The 23441-nt window shown below is 41.9% G+C and overlaps 1 protein-coding gene across 1 annotated transcript; it reads right to left on the bottom strand.

Moving 5' to 3' along the window:
* Positions 1-484: 484 nt before the first annotated feature.
* Positions 485-21450, bottom strand: plcd3a (phospholipase C, delta 3a). The gene is made up of 15 exons (XM_029508152.1): positions 21166-21450; positions 13180-13347; positions 8759-8987; positions 7583-7712; positions 6807-7032; positions 5085-5286; positions 4848-4992; positions 4414-4566; positions 4155-4307; positions 3915-4065; positions 3623-3739; positions 3198-3376; positions 2579-2714; positions 2105-2254; positions 485-2014 (listed from the first exon to the last, which is right to left on the bottom strand). The coding sequence occupies exons 1-15, from the start codon at positions 21254-21256 to the stop codon at positions 1872-1874; spliced, it is 2373 nt and encodes a 790-aa protein (XP_029364012.1). The 5' UTR covers positions 21257-21450; the 3' UTR covers positions 485-1871.
* Positions 21451-23441: the final 1991 nt, after the last annotated feature.

The raw sequence follows: 23441 nt of genomic DNA on the forward strand, positions 1-23441 counted from the left end.
TCAAGTTCAAAGCAATGGCTTGTTAATGATCGATTTTAGTGTCACGGGTCAACCATTAAGCATAGAAAAGACAATGTCATGAGATTAACTAATAAATTATTTTACACAAGGGGGGAACTTCCTTCCTGAATACAGTAGCACATTACTCAGAGTTCAGAAAATTATAAGGATTTGATGGGATCCTGTTCGATGTCCATAACATGACATGTTATTTTGGACTTAGTTCTCCAGATACTGTCCTCCACAGCAGTAAAAGCTCACCAGTTTTAATTCATCACTTGGACTTGGGGTTGGGAGCAACAGCAGGGCTGTGGAAGTCATAAAATATTCAGAAATTAACTTGAGCTTTGTTGAGTATTGCTAGATTTATCCTTTAACACTTTCTGCCAGAGGCTTTATGATTAAAACCCTTAAGAAATTACTTTCAGACCTTTACACATACAGACATACTGTTTTTAATAAAGAACATTTATTAATCAATTTACCAACCTGGAAACTAAAAGTATTTTTTATGGATAAAATAAAATAATTTGTTGAAACCAACATTTAAATCCTTTTCTTATCATAAATATCCGGTTTCATCATTTTGGCCTTGCTCTACACACATTCACACAAACACTCACACACTTAAAATAACAACAAAAGGTCACAAATTGCATTGTAATTAGTGCTTTTATGAAAACAGTATTTTCTGTTGTATATATGATACCAACCACAAATTCATACTTCACTCACCATTAGTTACAAACACACACATACACAAGTTATTATTGAAATCCATCCTGATCCTGTAAACTGCTGTTACAGTAATCCATGTGCAGCACCTTTAATTACTGAACCATTTTATTATCAGAAAACATGATTGTATTAGTTTATTGAATTGTCTCTAATCGCTGCAATTTATAGTTCAGAGAATAAAAACAAGAATTAGCAGCAAAAACATAATTATGCAGGGTAGTCAGTAAAAAAGTCAAAGAGCAACATGCAAATATCTTCATAAGTCAAACACAATTTGACTAAAAAAACGTTATTTTAACGTGTGGGAAATATTGCTGAGGCAAATGCAAGACTTAAGAGTTTTTAAGAACAAGTACACATAAGAAAATCCGAAAGTTAATATTACTATTTTGTCTTCAAGTTCATCCCAAAAGTCTGGAAATACTGTATGTTGTAATTTGTCTCAGAAAATAAACTGTCTCCTGAGAGAAATTAAAAGTGCCAAAGTCGGAGTCTGTGGAGAACAAAGTAAGACCAAGTATTTGAACGTTTGTTCAGTATACAACCCGTGGCATTAACTGACACAGTGTTACATCTATTACATCACAGTTAGTGCTGAAACATAAATTTGTAAAATAAAATCTATAATTTTTTAATTACAACCAGTCAGGCTTAGATTCCTGCTGTGAACACTTCTGTTAAACTATCTTTCTTTATAAGTTAAAAATGGTGAAATGTTTCTACAACTACATAATGATGATTAAATGCATCTTTTACTCTGTCCAACATATACAGGACAGCGTCCTATATGTGAACGTTGCCAATATTTAAAATCATATCAGCATGTTTCATGAAGCTCAGTCCTCAGCGCCCTGTTTCCAGAGCACTCAGCACTGATAAGACCAGATACTCCCACGATGTATCATGGATTCATTATCCAGCTCGCGGCGATTCATTTGCTGAGAGCCAGCATGCCTCTTCATCTCTGATAAACGACATCTTTCTTCCTGCATTAGGAAATGGCTCAGTGTAATTTGGACCACTTGAGGTCTGGACCAGGAGACCGGTTGGCCGCAGAATCAATCCCTCTCCTCACAGTCTGAGCTCCTCTTCCAAAGCCCTTTGTTATCAGAATATGCAGCTTTGTATCTGGTTCACGCCATTCGTTTGGCGACAGCTAGTCGCTCGGACACAGTTTTGATGGGAACCCCTTTGCGGCACACTTTGATGTGGATAAAGAGCGTAGCGGGGGAGAGACTGGAGCCATCTGCCTTTAACAAATGAACATGTCGATAACCTGAGAAAAGAGAATAAAGCACCAACATTTAACAAAGTGTAAAGCATCGGCTGGGGGTTTTACAGTACGTACAGCGATTCTTATGAGCACCTGTGCGAAGGCTTGTGAACGGTAAAGTGAACTGCCCTACAAAGTCATTTTTGGCAGTATGGTCGTGGTCCTCCACTACAAACCGCACCAGGGCCAGTTCTGGGACTTGCAGCTGGAAACTCAGAGTGCAGTCCCACATTGGGTTAAAACCTGTAGAGGGCGCACAAGAGCTGTAAGTGGATGATCCAGTGCTGAACCATTCACACAAACTGATCATGGCGCTGGACAGGAAAAGCTCCTACAAAAATATGTCAAAGATATGCGATGCAAAGAATCAGGCTCAAAGAAGCTTCTTGATATTATGTGTTGCCTCTTGCCTTCATATGCTAAGAGAAGAAGACTGTTAAGGGTAAAAGTCATAATGGCAATGGCATTATTCTACAGGAATAATTAAATATATACAAGTATGTATGAAGAATTAAGCTGTTGTATCGCTGCAAAAAAACTGATATTTACATGAAATGTAAAAATTACCATTGTTGTCAATGCGGTGCGTTTTGCCTCTTGTCTTATCGATGGCCACCCCGTGAATCTCCACCCACACTTGTGGATCCACAATGGAGCTCGCCTTCTCTGTGTTGATTTTTGGCAGCTGCTGTGCAGATATTATCTGTTGAGCAAAATCAGTAATCAGTCTGTTTGTGCATCAAATTCCGGAGGAAAATGGATCAAAATGAAATCAAGTACGGTTTATATTATTTTTGTAACCCAAATTTGCAAAGGGGCTTCTGTACAATCAGCAGCGTACACAAAGTCCTGATGAGCCTGATGACAACATACGGTAAACATACTGTGTTTATTTATATCATGTTAATATTGCTATTAAGACTTTTCATTTGCGTTTACGCTGGAACAAACGGTGCTGCCCCCGCGTGATTCTTAAGATAGCAGGCTGGCATTACAGAATCAGAGGTGCGATGTGTAACACAACAGCGGCAGCGTGTCCCGCCATGCAGGTTCCTGCTTTGGCAAAGCTGTTGATCTGTCTGCTGCTGCTGATGGCGGACCCCCCCATCCCTGTACTGAATGCGCAACATTCCCACCGTGGACTGTGTGGAGGGGGGAAACTGTAACACAGTAGGTTACCACTCACTCTTATAGTCAGCTGGGTGGGGACGTGACCTGGACCTCCTCCTGTGTTCTCCGGGTTAAAGTTGCTTGCCGTGCTGCACATGAAAGTCGGTTTGAGTACGTATCCGCAGCGGCCGTTGGGGAGAAAGCGGCCCTGGTTCAGGTCCATCTGCTCCCCCGCTGTCTGGAAGTTCAGAGCCACTGTGGAGCACACGGCGGACAACAACATGTTAACAACACACTTTTCAGCATCAGTGAACACTTGATTAAAGTCAGTGACTCAGTGGCCAGTGACACCAATGTGCTTTGACGTGGCAGCAATTTGTAGAAATGAGAGTCAGTGTAACAGTTCTTTGGCTCTTACTGACTGTGTAATGTTTTTCAAATGAATTCACTTTATTTGCTGCCTTTGGAGAAACATCCCAGCTTCTAGACTGAAGTACTAACCCATCTGGCAGCCACCGTTCCACATTTCCTGAGGATCATAGTTGGATGATTGGAGGCGCTGGCCGGAGGGGTAGATCCGGCTCAGCTGCTTGCTGTTGTGTCTTACAAAAAGCTTCCCTGGAAATGAAAAGAGCACAAGAAAAAAAAAAACAAACAAACAAACAAAAAAACCACATACCATGATACACAGGAGGGTGATTATATTTTGTGTAAAATCATCTGCAGCTAAACACTGTCATAAAAAAATCTCTCTCCCTGTAATGTCAAGATGCAGTTACTGCTGCCATTGTACCAGAGTCTTTGATGAGCCTGAGGGCTTCACTTTCAGAGAAGGAAGACATTTCATTTGGTGGTTTCGCAGAAATATTTTCAAGGCCCCGGAAGGGGACGCTCCTGCAGTACACCACCAGTGCCGATAGCTCAGGGCTCAGTTTACAAGAGACCTGTGGGGAAGAAAATATTACTTAACATTAAAAGCAAAGGGCTCATTTATCTACAAAACAATCTGCTTGTTTGGCCTTGTGGAACTGACCTTCGTTGGATCCTTCTTTGGCGTGTTCTTATTACTGCCCGCTAATTCGTCCTCTGAACTTGAGGAGAAACTGGCACAGCTGCTCGTTTTACCCAGCTGGCCAAGGTGAGGGATGTGTTTCTTCCCTTTAACCAGAATACGCCCCTTCAGTTCCTGCAGAGAAGGCCATCGGAACAAATGACTAATTAGAAAACCAGACAGCATGTCTAGAAGAAAGGGTGCTGCTATGCCAGCGAGCGTGTGTGCGTGTATGTTTTACCTCGGGAGAGGGCAGATCTTCCAACAATTTGTCACTGAGGGGCTTTGTAAGCAATTTGTTGCCGAGGATGGTGCGGAGGTGTCTGGCCATCACTGCCTGCTGCTCCACAGAACAGTGGTTCTCCAAAGACAGAATTAGAGGGTATGGGGAGGCCTGTGGAGACAAAACACAGGAAGACTCTTATGCCAAGCCATTAAAATGCAATTAGATTACATAATAGCAAAGCAGGGCCATAACACTGTAATACTATATGGATGCTAAAACTAAAATACCACGGGGTTGCCGAGTTTGCAGCCACAAGAATTGTAAGCGAGATCTGGATTTGGTTTACTGGCTGCCTTCTCACTTACTTCATTATCAGTAAATAGGAACATGCAAACTGCCATAGCTGAGGATTTACACCCAAGAAAGATCACAAATCAGGTTTGTCTTACCTTGAAGCCATACTGGGCGATGGTTTCAATCACCTCCTTAAAGGGCACTTTGGAGGTGAGAGTGTGGCCGTGGTAGATGACAGGTTCACCTTTATCTCCATCCCAGCAGTCCAGCTCGACGCAGCGACAGCCTTGATTCAGAGCCCTGATGGCGACAGACACGGACGTAAGATCACACCGCAGGAGAAAACACAAAGCCCTGTTTGATGTGTGTTCGGTGGGTCGGCGTTAGAGCACCTGATGTATGGCTCTGTGCTGCTGGCGCTGGTGACTTGGTCTTTGGTAAGGTAGGTGTTGTGCGATGAGGAGATGAAGTAGTGGGCCAGGGGGCGGCTCATGTCTTGATACACTCTGTTATGGTCGGGGTTAAACACATTGTTCTCCAGCGACAGCATGTACATGGTGAAACCGTTCTGGGTCATGAAGAGATTCTTCTGAGCTGCAATAAATGGCAATGTGTCTCCATCAGGCCGTTTATCCTTTACCAGCAGAACTGGAAAAAGTTTTACTTGAATTGGGAAATTGGAGTTTCTTTTTCTTTTTACAAAAAGACAATTACCAAAAACAAAAGGTCATATGACATGCGTTAAGGAGACCAGCCAGTTGGGAATTAAACCTAGGACTCCTCCACCTAAGTGACAATTTCCAAACTCCCAGACTGAAATTTCTACCGCAACAACCCCATGAAATTGGATTTTGGAGTCAGAAAGTCGGAAAAAGAAGTTCACCAACCACAACCTCAAAATGCAAGATGCCTGCTAAACAGAAATTAGAGCTGTAGCGACTCTCTGTTCATTAGCACTTGTGTTTTATTTGTGTGTCATTAAATGAGTCGTACTCACAGGAATGCCCAACTTCTATCTGTGGGCATATCGCCATGGTGTGGCTCACTATACTGAAAATAACAAAGTGGGAACAACAACAACAATAACAAGCTTATGGCATGTTGTATTTGCACGCGGTCAGTTCAGGTGTGACATCGGTTGCAGCTCTGACTTCTGCGGTCAGCGAAGAGCAGCATTTAATCAAAGGGTTGAAACAGAAACGGCATGAAACAACAATAGAGTAGACAAGCTAAGACATGACAAGGTTTATACTAAATCACGGCTTGCTTTTCTCACAGGAGTTGAGCTTTGCAGTGTCGGCAAAACCAAAATCAAGTTTATTATTAATTCTGATATAATTCATTCTAAGCTTGTGGTATTTCTGTACTGCACTTCACTTACCAGCCCAGCCGTGATAAAATCACTGCCGCCGCCAGCTCTTTTATTTCATTATCATCCGAACCTACTCAACCAAGCTCCTTCTAAATCTATATCTTCCACTCATTTAGTTTTAACAACCTCATATTTGAAGTAAGTGAGAGCACAAAAAATATATTCTTCCACCTCAGTTACGGCAGAATTCATAATGAGCAAAATGCACCATTGCTCAAAACAATGCGCACACGTTCATTACTACTTGGTCTTGTATGACTAGCTAAGGGCTGTTAATGTTTACTCACCCCAATTAAACTAAATGACTGTTGGATTTGCACCACTGTAACATGAGTATTCCAGCTAAATGCTAAAAACCTGTTTGGCATGAATTATTATCCCATGACTGTCATTTCGCCGTTTCAACTTCTTGCCTTATTTCATTGTGTCAAATCTTTTACAAACAGACCTTAAACATATAACATATGAACATACGGGAGCTTTTGAATTAATTTCTCCCAGTGGCTGTCATTGCGCATGTCTCATCAAATGTTTATCTCCCCTTGTTAAACTGAACGCTCTCATTGCTGGAGATGAGAAGTGCATCACATATTTGTGCAAACAGAGGATTTTCCCCTCAGTCTTCAAAATAGCAAACAGACTAAATAACTATTTTGTCAGCCTGGGGATATCCATATTGTTTATATGAAAATGTTGTGGGTTCTTTCCTCTCAGTGCTTTAATGGCTGTTTTCAGGACCTACCCCAGTCATTGAGCTCATAGGTGTGTATCAGGCTCTGGGCATGATCCAAGGAGGCGTCCTCGCCTTGGTCCCCCAGGAAGTCACGTAGCTCGGCGGTGGAGAGCACACAGCCATTACTCGAATAGTGTCTGAACACGGCATCCAGCTCGGGCCGTCGCAGCAGCTCCCTGCAGAACTCCTCAATCTCTACGTGATCCAGACGCCCATCACCTGACCGGTCACACCTCTGGAACACATGGGAGAGGGAGGGGTTAAATAAAAACAACTGAAGGGGGGAGAGAGAAAGAGAAAAATAGACACACATCAAACACAGAATGCTTTTATTTTTGGGAGTGTCACAAAATCCCTGAAGGGAAAGTATCTCGATTATAATTCAGTCCATCTGTGCACACTTACATTAAAAATATAGTTGTTTGAGGAGGGTCAGTATTTGGAAATTGCATCGGGAGGGAGTATAAAACCAACAATTCAGCTTTAATAGAGAGCTGAGGGACATAGCAGGCAGTAATCCCCCACAATGATGAAATAACTGGGTTATTTCATTATTGTGGATTTGTCGAGCAGAAGATAAGAAGGAGGGGATAAAGATGGAGAGAGGGGAGCTGGTGTTTGGCTTGCCGCTGGGCTAGTAACTGAACACAGATTGTCAGAGAAGCAACAGTGAACCAACTAAGCAGAAGCAGAAATATGACCAGGTCTACATCTCTTCCCACTCTCTGTGGAAGACATATTGCTCTGACGGTTGCACGGGTAGTAAAACCTCACACGACCCTGACCTTGAACAGGCATCGGGCGTACTGCTCACTCAGGTCGATGTTGATCATCTGCAGCAGCCGCTTGACTTCGTCGTAGCTCATCTTCCCGTCTTGGTTCTGATCCGCTCGCCTCAGGTAGCCTCGGATCCAAGTGGAGAGAGTTAAGGAATAAAAACCAAACGAAGAATGAACTCTTACGTTTTTGGCCTGATAAAATGCAGCATTAGACTAAAATCTTGCACACAGCTGGATGATGGATCCTTATGAGAGTGTTGTCTCTGTACTTGTCATTAAGTGCTGCCTTAATTCATATTTAATCACCCTAATGTAGGCAAGCAGGCACCAAGAAAAGGGATCTTTTAAATTAAACTCTGATGATGGAAGGGGGGGGTAATGAAAGGACCAGTTTTTGAGGATGAAGTATTTTTTATTTAGAATTGTTTTGGATTTGGGGCAGCGCTGTTCCAAAAATTTCACCCATTGACATCTTCAGCTCTTTGTACTAAACTCTATAATCAAACCGAAATGCAGATGTTTGGCCTGATATAGTCAAAGGCCTAATCCAGCTGCTGTCAACAGCAACATCGTTCATCCCTGATCTGGTTACACCAAAAGCGACGAGTTAAAACTGTTGCCTCAAAATCTCCTCACGCGAATTGAATCCTAATCTCAGTTTGTCCTGAGAGACGCTTTTATTCTTTTCATGGCCTCTCTCTCTCTCGTTTCTATGCAGTGAAATTATCCTTCTATTTCACATGTAACTGCATGAAAGAGTCGATAACAACAGGAGACAAAATTTACTTCACTGTCACCTGCACATGCAGCTGTGCAACACAGACACACACAGTTTAAACTGTGCGAGGTAAACATCACCTTGACTACCGGCAGTATAAAACATTAAACGAGATGAGAAGACTGCATTAAAAAAGATTATGTTCCTGATGATTTATATCTTCTCACAAATTAAATGCATGAGAACTGAAAAGGAGGAGGGATCATCTTCATATTGTACCCTGCTTTAATTAACTATGATAGTCCTGCTATATTTAGAAAGAGCTTTTTTATCTGGTCATTACTGCTCACCTAAGCTATGCTGTGGACGTGACAGCAGAGTCAGTCAGCATTGCAATGCTGCCTCAGCAAGGCTAATTTTACCCACCATATTTATTCTAACTTATTGGAAATTGGGCAGGATATTGGTCCAGTTTTTCCTTCTGAGTCATGTTGGACACCCGCTCCTTTAAAGTGCGGAGCCCCCGCACCCACCGCTGGGCCTCCTCCTCGCAGTTACAGAGCAGGTCCAGGCTCTTCCTGGCTCCTCTGAAGACCACCGTGAAGCACCGGTTGTCCGGCACCGACCCGGACAGCCGCTTCAGCGCCTCAGACTGGCAGCCTTCGCGCACACACTCCACCTCCGTCACTGCGACTGGGGGAGGAAGAGGAGAAGAAAGGGACGCACAGTTGAGGCTAAACATGCTCTGGGCTGAACAACAGGACATGAGGCGCTGAAGTTCAAATGTGGGGTGTTTTTAGGGAATCAGAAATCCCTCCAAAGAGTGCGACAAGGCAACATGATTTTGAAATACAACACTATACAGTCGAACTAGGGCATAGTGATCAGCGCTGTTGCCCCACAACAGGAAAGTCACAGGTTCGGTTCCCGGCCTGCACGGGGTTCCCATGTTCTTCCCGTGCCTGGGTGGGTTTCCTCCACTGTCCAAAGACATCATGTTTTGGTTCATTGGTGACTCTAAATTGTTCGTAGGTGTGAGTGTGAGTGGTTGTTGGTCTCTGTCTGTCTCTGTGTGCTGGCCCTGCGATGGACTGGTGACGGAAACGGATAAACGGTAGAAGATGAAAGAATGAATGAATGACTGTTGGTTTTCAACGGGGGGAAGTGAAAGCTGCACTTTGGCTTTGCCCTCTTTTATCCATGATCAGGGCTCCCTAATTAAGTTTCATTTTGGCTATTATTTCCAAGTAGTTCCTTCCTCTTCCTCTGTGCTTTTTCACTTCCTCTGTTTCCTGGCGTTCCTGGTATTTCTGTTCCGGTTTTTGGTTCCTTAGTGTTTTTCCTTCGTGCTTGCTACCTGTGTTTGTTCCTGCCTGCCCGCCCTGATTTTCATTCTATCGGCCAATTAATGCCCCTTTTTTTTTTGAATGAAAAGCAACTTCCTTACTTCATCCTGCCTTTGTGTCAGTGCTTGGGTTGTTTCCCGTTTCCAGCTTCATTCACAGTAGCACAACTTTAGGTTTGTCATAGTCTGCTGCAGACTCAGACTTATCTTCACGAAACAGATTGTATATTGTTTGAAAGCTCCAGGTTTCTTGATTTTATGAGTGAAAAGTATTTTCAGATGTTAATTCTCTTGGGACCATGAACATCTGTGCTTTATTGCATGTTAATCCTCACAGCACGGTTTGGCTTTCATTTTCAGCCTTTGTGCATCTGCTGAGGGGAAATCATTCTGGGGAAGAAGACCACTTTGATAACGTTGCTTTGCTTTGATTGCGCTGAAGAGTTGCAGGCTACAAAGGGTGCGATTTACAACTTTGTGATCTGTTTATCTCATATTTGTGTAGCTGTGAATCTGGGCAGCACTTACTGCTCAGAAGCGGCAGCCAAACACACGCACATGCTGGCTCCTAAGTGATCCAAACACAACAACTATGTTGTGCACAGGAGCTCGTCTGTTTCTGCTCTGGGATGCCTGCAGTGTGGCCGTCACTCAGTAGGGCAATCAGCAATGTCTGCTCTGACAATAGCCCCATTATCTTACTGGAGGTCATAAAAGCCTCTGCTGTCCACCTCTTCAAAATCACTTTGCATTCCTCTCTTTGTATTTTTCCCAGAGACACGACAAAACTAACATGTATGTGTGCGGATGAGTTGAGAGGAACAGCTGAAATGTTAAGAGTTGCGTTCGTTGCCAGGAGCTTCTGAGCAGAAGACTCAGAACTGCAAGTGTCGGATCGCACTGGAGCTTGGAAAAGAGGAATCAAGCCAAGACTCACACAGATATACTCGAGTGGTATTATCGGTGTCAGACAGTCTGTCGAAATAACTGCCCTGTGCTCAAAGAGCTTGTTGCCATCATTGTCAGAAGTGTTACACTCAGCAATATGACCACTCTGCTTATTTCTGGCACAACTGCAGCACAATCAAGATGGCCTTCACCACCCGCTGACCCACAAACCTGCCCACTGAGCAGGGGTTAGCGTTAAACAGCATTCCTACGCCAGGACAAATAGAGCAGAGGTCAAGAGCAACAGGGAAGAAAACACGAGGAAGGTTAAAGAGCTCCGTCCCTGCATGTCAGCTGACACCTTTCCACCGTCATCCTCATTTCAAGAGCAGATTTAGCTCCAGAAACTTGAAATGCAATTTAAATTTTGGATTCACAGTTTAATCTGTCTGTTTCTATACTTGCTGTGTCAACAAAAAAACAAACAAACAAACAAAAAACGAGACAACATTTGACAAGCTTATTTGTTCCTCTCAAGCCTCCATCTTCTCTGCTGGTATATTATTGTCATGATAACGCTGGAAGGCTGATATGTGTTCCGACATCTGGGCAAAACATCCAATTACAGCTGGCACATAATTCAGTATAAAACAATGAGTGTAGCTGAAAATGAATAGTGCACAAGTCATGAAATTATAATAAAACGTATATCAAATTTTTACTACACCACAACTTCTTCACCGAGAATAAATGAGCATTTAAAGTTTAAGTATTTGCTCCATGCCTGATATCTTTAATAACCCAGAGGGGGAAATATAAAATTACCAGATACAGGATTTAAAAAGTCTGCCTTTTAATCTAAACTGTTACCTGCTGCTCTGGAGAGAGAGGAATTTGAATGGGCCCAAATATAAAATTATATTTCTTTCCAAAAAGAAAAGAAAAAGAAAGATTGACGTATTTTTAAGGTAATTTTAGACACTCATATGTGTTCAGATCTGGATGTGATGTGCTAAGAATAGTTTTTAGCCTTATTGTTGCTAGGTCAGTGAGTGTTGTTAAGTCTGTTTATAGGTAGTGGGCCCTTAAAGTGTTTCTTAAGTGCTGTTAAACCTGCTGGTGTTGAATACAACGACTGAACACAATTTCATAGTGTCTGTCCTGCAGAAATGAGCTGGGGCAAAAAAACCTACATCTGTCACAGCTGATGAGCTCAAAGGTTGAAAATGGTCAGGAAGTGGGTGGCCTCCAGACATCTGATGAGATAGACTTTGAAAACAGTCACATCCTCACATGAGTTGATAAGAAAATCAAATTCAAGTCTATGTTAATTGGCGTGCGGGGCAATCTATTACCAAACAGTGAAGGATTGCATCATCAGTTAGCATGTTTGGTTCACATTTCATCTTGTCAAGGATAACGCAGCCGCAGCTGATCTAAATATGACAAACTGCATTACAAACCTGTGTTGGTTTTCTGATTTAAAAAAAAAAAAAAAAAAAACTAATTAAAACTGGAGCAAAGAATGATTATCACTGCTAACTCCCAGTCTTTGGGCGAGGTGAAGTATTGACAGCCATGTGACGACTCTAATTCTAATGGGATCATAAGACAGATGAAGTTGAGCTTCACTGGCAGATCTCATACATTTCCCTCAAGAACAATTTCAGCCTAATTATAAATAAATCTACATTTCCCACTTACCCAAACTGCCCAGAGTGGGATCTGTGCATTATTACACAGAGTTTTTCAAATTTCATGTTGTTCTTTAAGACCCAGAAACAAAATCCCATTCAGTTCCACTGAAACCAGGCTGGTGGAGAAACCATCATTTTTAAAAACCAGGGAAATAAACCTGCACTATCTGTATGGCTTCATCCCACCAGTGGTTACACTGCTTCTGAGAATTTTGAGTGAACCGACAATACGAATATATCAGTAAATCACAGTTTAACAAATGTGGGCAAAAAAACAAAACAATTTAAGGATTAAAACTGATGAATAATGTAACTGTAACTACCAGAGATCACTTTCACTGTGGGAGCTGAAGTCATTACTGAGCTAATGCCAACTGCACCTCCTGATTCATACTGAATTTGTTGCCTCGGCACAGCAGAAGTGCTGATGCAGTTTGTCTCTGTCTCTTCACAAGCCTTGGTATTTGTTTGTTTTGAACTATTACAGAAATTAAGACACAATCAGGAGTCAGCCAGGCTGCAGAATCCATGATTAGACTTCTCTCTCACCAAGGAAACAAGAATCATTTAATAAGGTAAAGCAGATGAAAGTGCAGAACGGTTCAACAACTCTGAACACCAAACATTTATAATTGCAATGACTCACATCTGAGTCTGGAGTAGACTGGACTGCGGGGGCTGCCGGCCTGTAGATAAGTTTCCCTCCAGGCAAAGATCTTTCCTCTGTTTCTGATATTGTTCAGGTTTCCTCTCTTTTCATCATGACTCTCACTTTCAGCACTCTATAAACTGCCTCACTTCTTATCACCAGCTCTTTTTTGATTTTGGTCTTTCGATCTGTTTTCTTAAATCCTCCCTCCTGAGTCTACTCGATCCTGGCCCACACACACATACACTGAACTCTGCTTGCACTCACTCCGCCACCTTAAAAAAGTGAAGTATCTGTCCCACTTACACGTCTGCTGAGCTTTGGCTTTGCGGGAGCTCTTGGTGGACTCGCACCACACGGTGAGTCCGTCCTCCAGCAGCCGCAGGTTTCGGCTCTTCTGCCACCTCGGCGAGCGGACCTTCACCATGTTGCAGCCTTGCATCATCACACGTATGTCCTCGTTGTCCAGGAGCCCTGTCGAACATACACACACGCAGACATTGACACAAATTGGGAAGTTTTAGTGTAAAAATAGCGCAGTGTCATCAAACTGACCCATGACAAACATGGGTGTATTGAAGTTCATCAGAAGTTCATCATCTTTCCTCACCATCTAGTGACAATGCTGGAAAGTGACAGCACTGAATGAACATGCACAATGACAAGACTTACTTGCTGCTGTCTGTCAAGTTAACATCAGGTTCATGATTGCTTCTCATTCAACAGCGACATTCATCTGAAAACAAAACCTTGGTGATGCTTCTTTGCGTTTGTCATCTGACCTCGCATATATAACCAACATCTTCCTGCTTACAGCTTCTGCCAAAGTTTTTGTTTTATACACAAACCTTGGAGGAAATCTTTAAGACAGACTGTTTGACGTGAAGCTGAGTGTCTTAATTGTTTCTCTATGCCTCTTTTTTCCAGACTAAGCCTCAGAAAAATGCCCCAAAAACACCATACTCTCAGTTCATGCTCAGATGTAATTCAGTCATGATAATTTGTAGATTTATGCCTCTCTTGGGGCCGGAGCAGGCCAGCAGACAGCAGAAAAGGAGGCTGTTAAACCAGTTGCAGCATGGAAATTGTTTTTTTTTTCTGACTGCCTGGCTCATACTAGGTCTCCATAGCTGTTCCAATCAATGGAAATATCATCAAGAATGACAGTTTCTAAGAAAAGCAAGCACTTGGTGGAGAAGCATGCATAATTATTTGGTTTGAGTGTTGAAAGAAATGAGGCATGTTGGAGAAAATATAATGGGAAAGAAGGAGCCTTAGGGATGTGTAGCTGAATACACAACAAAGGTTGAATTTGAGAATAAGTTAAAGCTCAGTTGTGTGCATTCACTGCGACACACAGATGAAAAATGTGCGTTTGTTTGGTGCGCAAGTTGTATTTGGCAAAAAAAAAAAAAAAAAAACACAAAAAAACAAGAGAGGTTTCACAATCTGTCACAAGGCCACGTTTGCTCAAGAAACACCTTTGAATGTACAAGTACAAAGCAATGAACTGTATGAATTCTCTGGGTTTGAATGAATTCATCTTTTTTATGTCTCTCCACTCCATGAAGGAAAAAAAACACCCAAAAGTCTAACTCATCTCTGGGAACTCAAGAAGGAGATTTTCTTGGGAAATCTTTGATATTTCAGTGGCCTAATGTGGAACCGACAGATTAATGGACAATGAGCAAAATTGTACATCTAAAGCCGCGTCTGACTTTGCACTGTACAGAGTTTACATGGCAGTCTTTTCTGAGTGCAACTACAAAGGTTCAAATGCGACATACAGCTCAAAGTGCAATCCGATACTGGACGGGCATTTCTTCTAGTATAGACGACTGACATCATCAGCGCAGTCATATTTTTGCAGTGGTATGGGCTTTGGAGGGTTGAAACTATGATTTGCATTAATAATAATTATTATTATTATTATTATTATTATTATTATTATTATTATTATTATTATTAATAATAATAATAATAATAATTATTATCTGTAATAATTTATTGATTGTTTGGTATTAAAATGTGCGAGACAGAAAATTCATTTTAGGTTCAGTGTGTTACATTCGCTGACACGTCTGAAACTTTTCTGTCTTTTTTGCATTTAAATGTGACAGCCAGCAGAGAGTTTTCAGCTAGTTAGTGTAGAAAAATAAAGTGGGTGACAATATAACAACAATCCCTGGCCAAAGCTGATCAAACTGATATGCATATATTAAAAATAAGAAGCATGAAGAGGGTTCAAACATTAAGGCTCAAAAGATGAATAAATAAATGCAGCCTGTTCGTTTGAAGGTTTTGAATAATGCAAATTCACATTTTGCACATTTTGGATGATGGTGTAAAATGTGTCACTGAATTTACTGCTAAAATAACGTGGGGATTAAATATTAAACACAAAGAATCTGTATAACCACGAACTGCTTTGAAGTTTATGACAGAATGATGCCACTGAAGCTTTACAGTACAAGTATTAACATTGGAAACGCATCTCGCTCCTGTGACAGGAAGGGCGTCCATGTTAAAGCTGCACTGAACAAACAAACAAGTCCCAGAAAAACTACAGTATTGCAGAAAGAAGTCCTGGCTTTGCTGAGTGCATTTCACAGTTTATGTTAGCTCTGCTCTGCAGCCCTTTTCTGTTTATGGTGTTTCTGCATTGCATGTATGACATCAACAAGTGGTTAATGTGTTGGCCCAACAAAGCACCAATGCTGGCTTTTGGGTTGAGTCCTTTCTGTTCCCTTCAGCTCTATCTCTTGCTGCCCTGCTCCAGCAGCAACTTTGGTACATGCCTCTCATTCATTTATCCATCTACCATAATTACTATTCATGCCATACACTTCTACCCTGGTGCTGTGTCCATTATTATGTCTGGCATTTGAGCCCCCTTGATTTGTTTTTCTTTTCACGTGCCCACACTGACGATAATAAGAGAACACCTGGATGGGGGTTCACTGCATGAATATTTATTGAAATAAATATATAAGCTCAGCCCCCCAACCACAGCAAAGGTGTTGGTTAATCAGCTGATCAAACCGGAGCTACACAGAGGAAACACAAAAACAACTCAGGGATAAATGGGACCTCTCACAGAGGTGTTTTCTCTTTCTCTTTATCTTTCAAAGGAGAAGTACAAAACAAACTCTTCCTTTTGTTAAATTATTTTCCACTCATTCCTCTTCGATTCTGCTCCCATGATTTGTCCAGACAGAGGTAGAATTCTTTTTTTATTATCTTTCCCCTTAAATCACAGTTCGGTCCACATACTGACTGTGCCAAATGGCTCTATTCCTTTGAGTCCTTTCAGTTTCTTCGAGGGCCCTGAAGACTACAGTACTATAGACACTGCTCTCAGCTCGTATCCCTCCCGCCCCCACCCCCACCCTTCAACAAGAAACTGGGTGCAGCCGAGTGCATCTCCCCAAAAGGTTTGCAAACAAAGAAATCCCCCTTCCAGCCCTCCATCTATAACAACCGTGTTTTCCCAAGCTGTTACCACATGCGAGGCATTCCCACACGGAGAGCACAAGGACCTGATTAACTGCAGGTCATTGGCCACACTAAGCTGCCAAAGAGGCCTTAACTGCCTGTGACTCAACGCACAGCTCTGGCCCACTTTATTATTGACTCTCCAGCCTCACACTCATTCTTGCTCTCCGACCTGCGTGGCTTTAAAAAAATCTAACCGGGAATGACAAGAACAACAAGTCTGGAAGTGTGGCCAAATCTAGAGTTTACCACAGTCCATTTGAACAGCAGCACATTCACATTTTGATCCACTGCATGCCTGTGAAAGCCTCTCCTTAAGTGTGTAAACGGAGGGCTGGGCATGATTCTTCAAGCTCCAGAGCTGCACCCTGTTTTCTCTTCATCAGCTCCTGCAGAAAATCTGGTTGACATCCAGTTCATCTCATGGTCAAGGCCCTGCATGCCAACACGCTAGCAACCACGCCGGTGCATTCTAATGCAAAGATTGCAACAGGCACAGCCGTGCTAATGGAGCTGTGAGGCCATACTTAGCACAGATACTTTGGGTTTAAAGTTAGTGCATGCTGATATCCTCTCAGTGACAATATTAACATACTTTTCCTAATATATGTTTAGCTACAAGCTGAGCTAAGTGAGCTGGCATGCTTGTTTAGTAACAGTGAGGGAAAAAAATACAGCTGGATAAATTGAAAATTTGATCTAATTAGAGTGATAAGTGAAAAGTAAACCACTTCACATTGCACAGCAGTGCTTTTGGCTAAATGCTAACAGCTGCATGCTAAAATCCTCACAACGGCAATGCTGATGCTGATGTTAAGCACATGTGATGTTTTTCAGGGTCACCATCTCAGTGTAAGGTCTGCTGATTAACCACAGACCCAAAGTAGCCAACAGCTGAGGCTGATGGGAATGTCTTGAAGCCTTGATTTGGCCATAACCAAAGTGACGAACAGTTTTTTTTTTTAATTAATGATGAAGCTACATGGAAGGAAATTTATCCCCATTGGGACTTGTGTTACTGTCCAGGGTGACCCCGCCGCTGGGACTGGCTGCAGCACACCTCGTGACCCAGAAATGGATAAGCGCTAGAAAAGGAATGAATGAATGAATGAATAGGGCTTGTGTTTGTGTGACACATTTCATCTCATACCTCATGATGGCAGAAAAGTCAAGATATGTAAATCCACCTATCCGGTCAATGTTGAGAAGGTAAATGAAAAGTGAGAATGATTTAACTTCTATGTATGTAGAAACACCTTCTATTGATGGACCAAACCCAAACGACCACCAGACTGAGACTGCCATTGCCAAAAGCATAAGACTAGTGAGGCTGTAAAACTGTAAACTATTGAATAACAAACTGCTCTGTGTGTGAACGACGATAAAACAAAAAGGAAAAGGGCCCCTATGGAGTTAACAGTGAGGAAACAATAAACACTGAAATGAAGCCCATAAGGCTTATTTCTCCGAGTGTATTATCAACACATGTGAGCCGCGTCAAAGGCTCCGAGATGAGAGGAGGATCAAAAAGAAAATAACTGTATCAGCTGGTCAGCAATAGAGTGTGCATGCATGAGTCCTCTTCACTCAGGCCCACATACCAGCTCCCCTCAGGTCATGGGTCACGTTTCTCTCAGCAAAACAACTGTCACAAGAGCCAGCTAGCAAGATTATGCACTTGCCTAAAGAGTGAACTTAGAGTGTCGCTGATGTGAAACAGGAGATGGACCAATTAAAGTTTCTTAATTCTGCCCCACAGCTGTCCCCAGGAGATGGCAAGTAGGGCAGTCCAGTCCAGTGTGCATGCAGGGCCCAGCGTGTTAGAAGATGATTTGGGGAGAAAGTTTAAGAAAAGAAAAGATGCTTTGGAGTTGTGACTCCTGGAGGCATCGACTGATCTAAGAACAGATTCTTCATAAACAGGATTAGAAGCAAACTGAGCATTATTTTGATTCTCAGAATAACAGCCAATTAGTGTTTTCCTTTTCTTTTTCTTTTTTTGACCACACAGAACCAAACATGAAAGCCGTGTAGCCTCTTTGTGTTCACTTAGAAATCAGCAGCTCTCAGCCACTCATTCTCTTTTTCTCTTTGTCTTTTATAATAAATGATGCGTCATTCGTTGGCTCATTAACTAGCAGGAGAGGCCCACACGGAGAGGAGTCCATAAATGCAATGAGGCCATTGATATCACACCTTTAATACGAGGATCGCGGGTTCATTTGCATTTTTAATTTAAATATTAATTACTTTATATTTCAGCTAAAGAAAACTCATAAATACAGAATTAAAAGGTGCATCTGACTAATCTTCTATGGAAGCCATGCATATTTAACTGAGCTGAGATTCATATTACTCCTCTGGCTCCTGAGGTTGGCAGATTTAAAAAATATTCAGCAGGAAACCAGATTGCATGAGCTGTTTAGTTTGGTAGAAGTGGAAACTGAGTCCTGTTTTCTATAGAGCTGTTCCAAGCAGGTTTGTTAAATATTCTGGTGTACAGATGTTCAAAAACTGGAATAGTTTGTTTTTGATGCACTTTGGTTCGCTAAGTAAAAGTCAGGAAAATAGGGTGAGAGGGAATTGAATATTCTCTATGGTGGGTTTGTTCTGTATGAAGTTCAGTTGTAGAAAATGATTAAAGCGGTAAAGTGAATTGGTCTACTTTGTGCATTTGATCAAGGTGACAAATACAAAAATAACCAAGCCCAAAGGATTAAAAAAAAAAAAAAAATCTCCAAAACAGCAGTTAGAGAAAGAAATCCAGTCTGCAGTGATACTTAATTAGACCAAAGGGGCTTTTTGTAAAAATGAACTGGAACAAAACTTCAATGAGATATAATGAACATTTAATTTGTGAGGTGTAGGGCTGCATAGAAAAGACCATTATCAATCACAGACACAGAGCATGACCAATCCAATGATTTAAACAGTGTATAGATTTTACGTGTTTATCAGCTCCTCTTGATGTTTTGGCTTTTTGTATATTGTTTAAATGCATATATAAGATTCTGAATCTGGTTTTATGTGACTGTGTTTTCTCTTCTAAGTATTAACGGGATGTGCACATTTGTATGATATAAATCCAGCAGGCATTCAATCAAAACAAAGCAGCTGATGTTGGCTGTTTCCCAAAGCAAATACACCCAACCCATGGGTTAAATCAGTACAGCAGCAAGCAAAAATGAAGCACACACAGTACACTAAACAGCACTCCCGACAGCCTTGGACTCTCTTTGAAATCAAACCCACCTGCCCCTTCAGGACATCTGTAGCAAGGAATATAATTATCAGTGTGCACTTAGTAATGATTATAATAATAATCATACATTTTATTTATGAATAAAGACAACAACAAACAAAGTCAACATACTTTAATGAAACAATGTTGAGTGTAATAGAAGTTAAAGTGAGTGGGCATTCTTAAACAGGTGGGTTTTGAGTTTGGACTTAAAGATGGGGAGAGAGCCAGAGTTCCAGAGTTCAACTTCTCTGATTACAGCATAGATTTTCTAAAACTGAATTGATTGGCTTCATTTATCCCTCAGAAGAAGGTTTATAGTAAGTGAGTAATCTTTGAACAAACACGTGGGGCTAATCCTGTGACTCCACATGACACAAAATCTCTAAACACCTATTATTCCACTCGGTGTGGCAGAACTACATGACGTTTTCCATCTGCTGTGTGATTTAAAAAAGCTGCTAGGACCTGGTGGGTTGAAGGCCACTGGACTGATTTATTACGACACATGGCAGTTAGATTGGGGGCGGGGGTTGGGGGGTGGGGGTCAGGGGTGGGGCGTTGACCTCACCAGCTTAATTATTCAGTATTAACGTGATGCTCAAATATAGCGTTGACAGTTACGACATTATATTTTCAGGCAGAGAGATACAGTTTCATAACTCAAGCAACAGTAATGTTTAGACAAGTCTCTGCATGGATGGTAGAGTTTCAGCATAGTTTGCTGTGCCAAGATCGGATCCCTTTACAGACACACACAGACTAAACCCTAATAATCTGTTACTTAAAACAAAACTTATTTGTTGGATTTTTGAGAACCTTCATTGCAGCCAAACAGCTACACTCGTCATGTTTGATTCAATTAAAAAGTGCATGCATCATGCTGCGTTTTCTTTTTAATTCTTTTTTTCTGCAAAAATTGTTGGATGGGGGCATGCTTTACTTTTGTTTGGCATAATTGGGTCAATCGGCATGTACAGCATCAACGCTGGTCCAGATTTTCAGACCTCAGGTGTCTTTACAGGGATTCAGACAGGTGCTGCTGCTCAGCAGGCGTCTATTTTGGGTAAAGACTGACTGGTGCTTAAGAGGGTGTGTGTGTGTGTGTGTGTGTGTGTGTGTGAAGGGGTGGGTGGCACTTTCAGACTGAGGGAAAGGGAGTGGGGTGCATGGGAGGGAATGATGGTGAGCCTGAATCACACCAATGAGGGCCAGTGAGCATCAACACATGATCACTTAATCTGCAACACCCATACACACACACACAAACACACACTTCCCATATTTTGCTCAGTGTGTCAGCATGTGGGTTGTCATTTTCTACCGATCGCCAGTAAACTATGTGTCACTTTAAATGACAACTACTGGAAAAGTGAGGTGAAATCAGGCAATTGGGTCACAAGCTGTACAGAGAGGAAAGAGCAAAGAAATAATAATAATAATAATAATAATAATAATAATAAATACGTTCTGATAAGTGAGTGACTAAAGTAAGTAAAGAAAAATTCAAATAGTGGCAGAAAATACCACAATAAAAGTGTGCAGGTTTTCCTTACCGAGCTTCCTGATGGGGTCCACGGTCTTCTCGGCCCCTGCCCTCCTCTGTTCCCGGGGGCCCGTGGCCGGTGACTTCCCGCTGCCCAACATTTCTGCGTCTTGCGGGGGAAACTCCAGCAAAAGTCCTCCCAGTCTGACCTAAAGCTCGCCGTGTTAAATCTGGGCTCGGCGGTTCGGCGTCCGGAGGCTGCAGGTGTGTCCGAGCAAATGCGGATTTTCTGCTGGCCCCGAAAGAGTTCTTCCTTTTCCACATGTAAAGAAAAAGTCCCTCCCCGGCGCTGCGCTCCATGTTCGTGCGTAATCCGACTCCAAACAAGGCGCACACTTTACGCGCCCCCACCTCCTCCTCCAACACGCACTGAATCAACCACATGAACTCAGGACAGTCAAACTTCTTCTCATTCGTTCATCTAAACTCTTACAAAAAAAAAAAAAAAAAAAAAAAAAAGCTGACTGACCAGATTTTAAGTATGACTTTGTTCCCTCCACCATTTTTTTTTCTGTTTTAGACATTATCTTTAAAGATCTTGATGGATTCTTTTTCAGCAGCATGAAAATGAGCAAAGATTTAATTGTGTGATGGAGCAGTCATTAAAACATTTAATGTGGTGTCTCAGCTTTATTCACAGAAAAAGTGCATCATCACGAATCATATTCTCTTCAGTATTATAACGATATTAAACAGTGTTTTGGGGAGTAATATAACCATTTTTAATTGCATTTTCCGAATAAAAGTCTCAGCTTTTTCCCACCATGTGACCCATTGGAGGTGAAACTGACTAACGTGTACTTACAAGTGTGTGGATGGTTGTTTGTGTATTCGTGTCCACTCCTGGAAGGTCATAGGTTGCTATTTTTCTGTCCACCACAGCATCAGGTGGAGGGTTGGACATCTGACAGCTGAAAACATCCAGATGGAAAGCTGGACCTTCGTCTGTCTCAGAAGGAAACCCGGAGGAAAAAAATGGTGAGATTAAATACATCTACACCTTCTCAATAAGGATTGGTCCTGTAATTCAAGAAGACAAATCCACTACGTTTATTGTCAATTATGTCAATGCATTGGGGCGCAGCGCCTCCTGCCGGTTATTTGGAGAAACTGCAAATGAGCCTCAACAACAATCAATTCTGTTATGTCAAATTCATCTTCCACAGCCAGATGTATGAGTGTGCTGTCCTCGTGTATCTCCTGCTGCTGTGTTTAAGAGGAGAAGAGACACTTCAATCTTTTTTTTTTTTTTTTTTTGAGAGTTGGATAAATAGATGCCCACAGTACCAGAGCACCGGCTATAAACTCAATTAAGTCTTTATAATGGAGTTATAACAGAGAGCAGGGGGGGACAGAGTTCAGCTGGGCGGTCCTGTGAGGGAAAGAATAAAATGTGATCATCCCTGATCCACAGCCATCCACACATGGGATTGTAAGGAAACACACACACACACACACACGAATGAACAGGTTTGGTGGGGTGGGTGGAGTGTGCTTAAAGTGATATGAATGTTTCTTTCATTCAGCCAGTGGATCCAGTGTTAGCCTCTCTGGTCACACTCTTGAAAGGAAATAAATAAATAAATAAATAAATAAATAACCAACCCTACCACCAATGTGGACCTGCTGTCTGTGAGAATGTGAAAAGCACAACCCTCCCATGTTTGCATGGAAATCAGCCAACGCTTTAATTTAAACTTAGAGGCCCTTTTTGTGTAGGCCTGTTTACAATTTCTATCTTTCATTTGTTCTCAGTTGCAGCAACAACCATGTTAGACAGGGTGAGAGATTAAATCGTGCCTGCTAATCCTCACAAGCTGTGATCTATGCAGGAGCAGCTTTGGTTCTGTAGCTGCACCGTGCCTTGATTTGAGAAAATGGGAACCTTTACTATGATTTCTCAATCTCCACGGCCATTAGGTTTCATATTAACTGGAACGTATCACCTCTTCCTCAAAGGACTCCCAGCTACGCTTTCTTATTTGCCAAAGCAGAAACTCTGTCTGCTTCTATTAGTAGAAACAGTGGGCCTGTGTTGTTTGTAGCCTCTGGATTCAGTCTTTGCAAGCAACATTGGAAGGAACCAGTAAGAGGTCACAGAGTGAGCAAGGCAAATCTTCGATTAACCGCTGCACAGGGCTGTGGGGCAAAACCGAGAGCAAAGTGTATCTGTGTTTACATGATATGGCCAGGAATACAAAGTTAAAGATGAAGTCGGTGCATTGACTAACTCCTTTATACTTAACAGACGGTGCGTGCAAACATGCTTTTCATAAGTGTATGTAA

Source organism: Echeneis naucrates, chromosome 8 (genome assembly GCF_900963305.1).
Source record: "Echeneis naucrates chromosome 8, fEcheNa1.1, whole genome shotgun sequence".
Classification (NCBI taxonomy): Eukaryota; Metazoa; Chordata; class Actinopteri; order Carangiformes; family Echeneidae; genus Echeneis; species Echeneis naucrates.